Source organism: Primulina huaijiensis, chromosome 3 (genome assembly GCF_012295235.1).
Source record: "Primulina huaijiensis isolate GDHJ02 chromosome 3, ASM1229523v2, whole genome shotgun sequence".
NCBI lineage: Eukaryota > Viridiplantae > Streptophyta > Magnoliopsida > Lamiales > Gesneriaceae > Primulina > Primulina huaijiensis.
Window position 1 is genome coordinate 17,668,773 of NC_133308.1, and position 10,220 is coordinate 17,678,992.

Consider the following 10,220-nt stretch of genomic DNA (forward strand, 5'->3'; position numbering starts at 1 on the left):
ATCAACTTCTATATTGGAATAATAAAAAACTTAGTATATAATTCTTATATCATATAATTGTTTCCTTCTTACGTAATATAATTCCATAAAATTCTACAAGTGGTACAATATACGCGCTGGACAAAAATTTTCGAGAAATTTTCCAAAATGAAATCAACGGATAACTCAAACTTCTTTTATTTATATGAAAGGGAAAAAATATACAATCAATATTTGAACAATTCTAAAAGAAATGAATTGAACATCCTTATTATAATCGATAGTCAAGACAAACAGAATGGTTTAGAACAATCCAAAATGATAATTCTAAGTTGAATAGACTGAAAATAGCATCAATCAAGCAGTTTCAAGTACTTCAGTGAAACACAAGGGTCAAACGAGATTTTTTGAGAAATTTCCAAAAAAAAAAAATTAAAAGGTTTTGAAACGTCCTATACTAATTTTTTTTATATATATAAAGCATAAACTCGAAAATTAACAATCAAAATCACTTAACCTTTCCATAAATTAAAATAATTTAACATTTAAAATCTCAAGTGCATAAAAATCCATAGATCGTCAACTAACCAAAAATCATACGTCGACCTTTAAAAAGATTAACTAACATCAACATAAAACGTAAAAATCTCTAATAAATTCGTTAACAAAAATCCTTTAAATATTTTATCTATCAAGCTAATGCGAAAAATAAATGTCCATCGAGAGTGTACTACTGCACTTGATCTACTCAAGCGTCAGCGCCTCCCTCAATATCATCAACTCCTGCAACATTCAAACCTACTGAGTCTAATGACTCAGCACGCTCTAAACATGAGTAGTAAGTAATACATATATAATCACAAGCATTAGAAATTATATTGCGCATTTTCACAAAATGATGAAAGCCTAGGCACCCAGTGCTCGAATTGTAGGGTTGAAGCGCATGTTTTGCGAAAATTTTCCCAAATTTCCCCCAACTTGATTATGAATATGGCGAGCTCTGATACCACTTAAATATTATGTCCCGAAACTGAGGTTATTCAATATCGATGTTTTAAACAAGAAGTCTCATAGTAATCAAATATCCAAACCATTCTATTTCATTAAAATATATTATTGTCTTTACCATGCGATTCAAAACCAAATACGGAAGCGAGTTATAAATTTAACAAAATCAAATTATTCACTATGCTTGATTTTGAACTGGTTCGTCATCACCAGCCTCAAAACATAGCTTGCTCATTCTCATCTAATTGCTCCTCATTCTTATTTGGGGAAGGAGAGTAAGGGTAAACACTCAGCAAGTGGAAGCTGATCGTACATAATAATAAATAAAAAAGATACATATACATATACAGAATCAAAGTTTTCAATTATAATCATGTTGATTCTAATATGAATAAAATACAAAAATAACATCAAAAATCATTTCATTTTTCCATGGTCTACTTATCAGTCCTATATATGTTACTCCTCTAAGGGAAAAGGTCAAATAAACGGTTATTATATCCCACCGCATCAGGACCATATCAAATAAAACATTGGAATTTACTTTGTCATAATTTCTAACTCGAATCACTACAGTGTATTTCAAATAATTCAAACATATTTTCGAATATCATATCTAATATTGAATAACAAACAGATTCAAAGATATCATATTAAATAGAAACGAATAGATCATGCCGAGTTTCTCAAAAACATACTAATTGATTTTATAAAAACTTCAAGTCACTTGAAAAGAATATAAGTTTGCACTCTTAATACAAAAATTCACTTACCTGATTGTTTTTTATGTGAAACATGAAAGAATATAGCTTGAAAATGACTAGAACTTTGCTCGAATTCAGATAATGCTTGGACAGAACTTCGACTCGATATTCTGGCAGCACTTGCTCGAAAATGTTATAGAATTTCATCTCCTTGGGAACCGGTGAAGCTCAAAAAATTATGAAATGTATGATGTAGTATTGTGTGAATTTTGTCTAGCTTAAGGCCTCTATTTATAAACCTACTAAGTTGAGCTGAAAGGTCATCCATTTATGGCCATTTATTCCATTTAAATGTCATTCTTTTGCTCTTGTGAGAGTTGTTACAAGTCCGTGTGTATTCAGCTGAATACGTCGCTTGGAATTCTTGTGGTTAATTACGTCATCACTTGGAATTCTTGTACTTAATTGTACCATCATTATTCAGGTCTTCGCAATTTCGTTCAAATAATTAATTATTCAGATTTGTTCTATCAAAATATCCAATAAACCAAATAAAAAATTGCAAAATTTTACTCCCACGAATGATAAAAATACAGCTGAGTTGTTTGTGAGACTTCATAATAATACACTCCAAATAATTTATTCAAATACAGGACCCAAAATAGTTTCCCAGCAAAAAAAACAGTGCGTATATTTTTAGTATAAATAAATATAGTACTAGCGATTAAATGGTGACTTATGATATAACAACAGTTACAATGTGAATCATATTTTGGAATGAAATTAAATTAGCATTTGGGGAGATCGGGAGGTGGTGGAGGCAGCCTACTCGAAGGGGTCGGCCCGTTTTCGACCACGAAAGCCATGGCTAAACCCCACGACACGTGCGCATCCAGATGACAATGCATCAACCAAACCCCTGGATTATTGGCTCGGAACCTAATCACTGCCCACCCTCCAACCGGAACCGGTATATTGTTAAGCTCTTGGGGGTTGACAAGATTGAACTTTTTGCTATCGCTTGCAGGGTCGAAGTTGCCGAATCCTTGAGCCAACACAAAGAAGTTGAGCCCATGGAGGTGCATTGGGTGATTCTCTGACCCGACCAAGACAGTGTTTTGCAGCACAATCTCTGCTGTTGTATTGAACTTCAGTTTCTTGAGTTTGGTGGATTTTGAAGTCATTATGAGCGCTGGATTGAGGCTGTTATTCATGTTGGTGTAGTCGAATGGCAATGGCGGATTGTCGGGAAAATCTGTGGTGTATATCCCCCCAACATTTCCGTAGAAGGCCTCGAGCATTGATAATTTGGAAGGGAACTCTAAGGATACGTTATTCATGCTTGAAGCAACTCTTTGACCCAACGGGCCCAAGCAGGACGCACCACGGGGGGGCTCGCAAGGGACCAGGCCTAATCCAACTGTTACGAACATGCGTTCGTCCACCTTGTGAGGGACCCCACTCCAAAAGGGGCCCGTGACAAGCCCAGTTTGGTTGGAGAAAAATCTATGGGCTGTGGGTGTATCGTTGTATACAGGAAGAATCGGCATAATAGGCTTAGATTGTTTGGACCCTTTGTACTCAATGATACCCCTTGTGACCGTGTCGGAGAACCTCACGTTTGTGGCACTCACGTAAGGACTTGCGGCCATATAGTAACGTCCGGGAGTCTGATCTGCGATTAGCAACACGTCCGCCGTCTGACCTTGTGCTAGCACGACCACGTCAGTCACGTAAGGGTTCGTGTATGACGCATCAATGGCCACGACCTCCATCTTATGGTTGGCTATCTTGAAGAACAGTATAGTATTGAGTGCGGCATTGATGATACGTAGAAGATATCTTTTCCCTTTCTCCACCTTTAACATGAACGTGCCTAAAAAATATTTAACATTACAATAATAATCTCAACGAACGCAAGAAATTAAATCTACACCGAAAATATAATTACAAAAACGCAAATACTATATATGCTAGCAATTTCGCGTGTGACACTTACGGTCCGCGGAGCACGGGTAAAGATCACCGGGACGGCCATTTATCATATATGCATCGGATATATTCGGCCCGCCCCCGTTGGCTAATGTTTCATCTTCCACGTCTAGAATATTTGCATTCCACCATTCTCCTACAATTAGTATTAAGTAAATATTTGCCTTTAACTTCGGAAAACAAAAGCATATATAAACAAACTAAATTTGGCACAAAAGGCATATTCATTCTACGCTTACCAAGAATTATTGGGACTTCCCTATGTGGCTTAGGGAATGGATATGATCGACCGGCTCTAGGCTTGATGATCAGGGCTCCATGAACCGTGGCTCGAAGCCATTTAATGTGTGCGTGCCACCATAGAGTACCCTCTTGGCCGGTAACGTTGAACCGTTGGGTGTAACTGTGGCCGGGCTGGATCGGGCACTGGGTTGTATATTCAGGTCCATCGGCCCAACCGCTCAATAACTGGAAAACCCCATGCCTACACATTAAATGGATACCAATTACTAATTTAATACATATTTTCTCCTTCAAGTCATGATAATGATAATTTTTTTTATGATGATGAAATCATAAACCGCTATTTTCAGTATACAGTAAATAAATTCAAGGATAAAATAGTAATATGTAAACTATGTTAGTCTAATAAAGGCCATTGAATTATAAGACTCCATTACTTCTATCAATAGATAGTCTTCATTTGTATCAGGTAGTTGTTTACTTATTGTTATATTATTTAAATATAGTTGTTCTAGAAATAATGGGGTGGTGAGAGTAGTTGACCAAATATCGCATGCGAATTGGTTCAAACTTCTTGACCAGACTTTTTGAACAAATTGTTGTAACATTATTCCATATTATCGTTGTCGGACTTTAACATTGTCAATCATATAGTTCCATACTTTTTTGGGATGTAAATTCTTAATTAATTTCATTCATTTTTTAGGTTTGATTTGAATTGAAAAATTCTTTTCAATCATGGGTTTGAAAGTTTGGATTTTGAATTATTCTAATGGATACGAATTCGAAATGCCTTGATTTTATAACAAAATGCCATAAAATCGATCGAAAGATGAGGAATCCAAAATACATAGGTTTGAAAAGTTAGCAAGACAATTTGAGTGGACATTGCATTAAGAATTTGAAATTTCGAATCTAAAGCGAGAGATGATTGTCCAAATTCATATAAGACATCTAACATTTTTTTACATCTATAAACAACTGAAGCATGAAGTTTACAAGACATTTAGTGAGAGGCTCATAAAAACAGTCTAACACATAACGATGAGTAGACTCTAATACTATGTTAAGTTCATATACCTGAGCCTAACTCCACCCAAAATATATCTCAGGAACTTAATCATGTCACTGTGGGACTTATCTAGCACATTGTTTCATTTTCTTCCACATAAATATTATGTTGGAAAATTCGGGGAATAACCTTTGTGCAAGCTTCATTTTTAAAAAGGAATTAAGTTTCCACAAGTATATTTGAGTGTTATTTTTTATATAAAAAAATAATTGACCAAGGGTTATTCAAACCACGAGTCTATCTCAAGTACGTGTCGGAGTTGGTAGAGTGGATGAGAGTTTGATCAATGGTCATGATTTTCCAAGTGTGGTTTGCTTATCTTATATAATAATTTGTAAGCTACTACGTAAGCTCAAAAATTTAATCAGTGCATACTAAATGATGGTGACTATGAATTCTCACGTCAAAGAAAAAACATAACAAAAACAAGGGCATCAGTCTTTTAAATTTATAGCCTACTTTCCACACATATTTAAAAAAGTTGGCCTCTATTTGGTTAAGAGTAACATGACCACACGTATATAATCATGACAATTATAACACACGGATGACATTTTTTTTAACAAAAATAATAATAAAACATAAATAGTCGAATGGAGGTTTGTTTGTTTGTTTTTTTTTTTAAAAAAAGATATGACTATAAATTCAAATCTTTCCAAGGCACAATAGCTATGAATTATTCATATTTGCAAAATATTTTAATTCCACATTTTCTTTTATGGAATTTGACGCTATTTTTGCCTATAAGAAAGGTATATATCGTGTGACTCGAAAATCACAAATTTAATCCTTCAGGTTCATAATTATATAATCCTTAAACATATATATTTTATCATTTCATATTTAATAATTCATATACTATTTTTTATGGTTTACTAATGATTATTTAATTAATTAATTAATTTCATAACGTACCAATGAATGGTAAGATTATAAGGTGATTTATTGAAGACATGGACCACTAGAGTGTCGCCCTCTTTCACCCGAACAATAGGCCCCGGAAGACTTCCATTTACCGCAGTGATTACATTACTTCGGCAGAGTTTGTCGACAGTTAAATTTTGTACCTACAAATAATAATAATTTTTGTGAAAACTTAGCACAAAAATTTGTTAAAACTAAACTTTTTATTTTTAAGGTAAAGTCAAATCAAGATTCAGTCCTATTCCAGATGGGTCATACCAGGCTTTAAAGTCTTAGTTAGAGTTATCCAATTAAATAAGATGGGAGGTCAAAAATATATTCTTCTTCTACTCTTGAGTTTCAAATATCGCCATCATACTTACCATAGAAACTTGAAATTCAAATAATAGCACTTAGTTGAGGTTGTTGGGTGGGTTTTTACGTTTTGTAGGGTTTAAAATATTGATATTATATTGTTATCATTTACTATAAATTTTAGTATATCGTGAAACATTTGACCTTATAACCGATATCAGAGTCAAATCATTTTTAATCAACTTTCATGATTTGCAAATAATGTAATTATTGAAATAAATATTGTTTAAGTACAATAATTGTATTTGTAGGAAAACGGTTAAAGATGACACTTGAACTTTTGTATGATTTAAAACTTGAATTCATACAATTACGATTAGGTATAATTTTTGGTAAAACGAGAAACACCAACTTAAATTATCTCTTTTTAACTTATGAAACATGTTAATGAGCAGTAAATAAATATATTTTCTTCTATAAACAAGAAATCATTAATATTGCAGTATTATATGTAAAAGTAATTCAAGAAACTTTACGTGGAAAGAATGCTCGACCAAAGCTGCCGAAGCAAATGAAGAGGACGAAGCTGCCAGTGAAGCCAAAGCGCAAGCAAGCACGAACACAAGATTCACCATTGATATAATTTACATATAAACTTCCACACAAATTTCTGCAAATAAAGTTCCCGCGGTTGCTGAGAAAGAATAATCCGAATAACTTATATATATAAGATGGGAGAACATACGAATTGCAGAGTCAAAGTAAATTTCCTGAAAAAGTAGAAGTTCTAGAATTAAATTTTCAGTGGTTTTATATGACTTTATTTTTTTTTGAAAACGTGTATACAAATGTATTCCATAGTAATCATTCTATGTGGTTTCTATGTGCTAACATATTTTAATTATTTGAAGAAAAAATTGAAAGGGAAAAAAACCATGTAAATTTTGGTATAAAATAATGAGAAGTTGGAGAAAAACTAGAAGAAAATAGAGTAAGATATAAAGATTATTAATAAGTTCATGGTATCAAAGTTATATAACATATTATGCAAGAAAAAATTGAAAATAAATTTTGTTTTCACGTGGATATACACCAAAATGATGATCATGAGACAGTCACATATTATATAATAATAAAGATATATATTATATAGACGCCATGTTAGAGTTTTAGTTTGTTGAGAAAATGTCAAAAGCGTTAGGAACCTACTAGTGTGGATAACGAAATACGAGTGATGAAAATTTGTAGCTAAATTTCAACAAATAATAAAGTATCTATCTTGGAGTCAACACCGTTGAACAATTACTTTTCTATTTCTTCAAGATCAAGAACCATTACATCTCTCAATGTTAACGAAATGAAATGATTTATAATACTTTGGTTATAAACATTGAATTTATGCCCACCTCTCCACTTGTCCTCACAAAGTATTTGTGATATTGAATGTGAAGTTGTAGATATTTTTTTTTTAGGATTTGTGAATCTTATTATTTGATTTACCATGTGTTTTGATTTTTTTGTCTTTGTTTGTTTTTTTGGCTTTAATTGCTTTAAGTTTTTTGTATTTGCATTATTCATCAATGAAATGATTGTTCTTTCTAAAATTAGTCACATAATGGTAGTGGGGCTTCGTTGCCTATTTCTTTCAAGGACAATCAATAGTAATTGTTAGGATTATTTTGTCCGACAGATATCAATAAATAATGAAAATATCAGAATAGGATGTAAAATCGTGAATTTGTGTTTTATCAGAATTAAGTGTTGTGCCAGATGTTACAACATCTGAAACAACATGCAGCGGAATATAAACTTTTATAGCACAAATCGACTTTAAAGAAATAGATGGACACGTTTAAATATGCACAAGTATTTGGCAAAAATTAATCACTAGAAAACCACAATGTTTACACAAAAAGTCTATCACTAGTGATTAAGACTAAAATCAATTTCCTCAACAAGTTGAGAAAACAAATGCTTTCTAAAATAACCAACAATAATAAAACGTAAACAAGAAAGCAAAACGTGAAGCCAAAAGCTTGGAGCAACAAAACGATCTTCAGCCAACTTCGTCACGGATGTTGTCTGCAGATGTCTCCAACATTCAAGGCAACACGCGATCACCACTCTCCGAAAACCAGCACGATCCTTGACCGATTATTTCTTTTATATTCTCGGCATGCACAAGGGTGTGTATGATTATTCTTAATGAAGAAGCCGAGAGAAGAGAGAGAGAGCCAATGATGTCCTTGATCTCTTATTTATAGATGTAGACTTTTATTTCCACAAGGAAACCTAGTATCATAAGGAAAGTAAGAGTTTACTTAGAAATAAACTCTATTTAAACATTGATATCATATCTCTTTAAATCATACACATAAATACCATATCTCAACTACTTTTAAATGATTATCTCCTTATCTAAGAAAGGCAAAATCACAAATAATCTACTCAATTAAATCAACAAGGAAAAATATTTTTAGAGAAATAATTAAAAATATCGGGAATTATAACAATTAAAGTCGAAAATATTATTTCCCTTCAGTCTCCCCCTTTTTGCCTTTCTTGGACAAAAATGAGATCAAACCCTTTTATCCTTGATTTAGCTCAAGTACACTCCCCTGAGTTAGTGAACTTCTCTCCCCCTGAATAAAATACTGTTAGTAAGAATGTTGTTAGTAATGTTGGCAGCATTCGAGACGACACCTGCAACAGTTTCATTAACAGTTTATAAGACGACTACATCTGGGAAGAGATAGCAACCTAGATCGAGATATTGGCAAAATAAGAACACAAACAGAACAACAAAACAACTCTAAACATAAAAATCTACGCATCATCATCTTCATCACTACTGTCCTCTTCCGCATCCTTTGTCCCTGACGGACCAGCACCCGTTTGAGCATCATCTCCCCCTTTTTTTCCGGGAAAGACTCCTATTTCCTAGAGAAGCTTGAGGTCAGCAACCAAATCCTCATAATAAGCCAAGTCTGCCTTAAGCTGGGATATCTTTTTAATAGCATGGTCGAGATGATCTTGAACTCCAGCTACCGTGATCTTCACAAAACCAGCAGTTGGTGTATGAGAGGTGGAACCTTGAAAGGGTCCAAAGTCCGGAGGTGCTGTGGTAGGGTCTATCCAGGGAAGGTCAATCTTGCGATTCCCTTTGAAAAATGCAGGCGCAATCTTAAATGGCTCATCACTATCAGACAGTGGTTCACTCACATCTCTGACAAAGCCTTGGGATACCAGAATCCCGTAGATTAGGCTTGGAAAAGGAAGCTTAGACGCCTTAAGACCTCCATTAGTGTACTGAAGCACGGTGTTAAAAACCAGCTGTCCAAAATTAAACACTCCATCTGTCCCGATGGAGTACAAAACCAACGCTTGATGTCTTGTGACTGTTGTGGTATTTGACGAAGGAGTCCAATTTCTAACAGCCAGCTTATGGAGGACCGAGTAGAATGATGTGAGGTTGGCAGCTAGGAGCTTCTTCGGATGATTGGGAAAGTGAGTGATAATGCCCCCAGTAAGTGTGGATGTGACTAGATGAATGTCAGGAGCAATACCATCAACATCCCTGGCATGCGTATGGTAAAAATCATTAATTACCGAAGGTTTGAAGTCATAAATTCTGCTTCTGACAAAGACTCTCCCGTACTTCAAGGAGCGTTCATCACCCACTCATGTTGATAGATTGGCATAAAATTCCAATACAGGTTTGCGAGTAAAGGGCGTGACAGCTGACACCGTGGACAGGAGGTGGCAGTGCTTCAGAAAAGTCATCAAGTTGTATCGGGCAAAAGCATCATAGTCTCTATTCCTTTCTTCAAGAAAGTCTCGATGTGCATACAAATACCACTGAGACACTACCTGTTCTGTGCAGAACTGTGGGCTGAAAACACTATCCAGATCATAATCAGCAAGGTCTGTGTTGTCCGGGATGTGGGCAACATTTTCAGCAACATCCTCCTCAGCCGACACATGTTGTTCAGAAATATCATCTC

At 34.4% G+C, this 10,220-nt stretch overlaps 1 protein-coding gene across 1 annotated transcript; it reads right to left on the reverse strand.

Moving 5' to 3' along the window:
• Positions 1-2,234: 2,234 nt before the first annotated feature.
• LOC140972192 (laccase-7-like) lies at positions 2,235-6,977 on the reverse strand. The gene is made up of 5 exons (XM_073434650.1): positions 6,753-6,977; positions 5,914-6,065; positions 3,923-4,167; positions 3,691-3,819; positions 2,235-3,567 (listed from the first exon to the last, which is right to left on the reverse strand). Exons 1-5 carry the CDS (start codon positions 6,849-6,851, stop codon positions 2,480-2,482), a joined length of 1,713 nt encoding a protein of 570 aa, XP_073290751.1. The 5' UTR covers positions 6,852-6,977; the 3' UTR covers positions 2,235-2,479.
• Between the last annotated feature and the right edge of the window lie 3,243 nt (positions 6,978-10,220).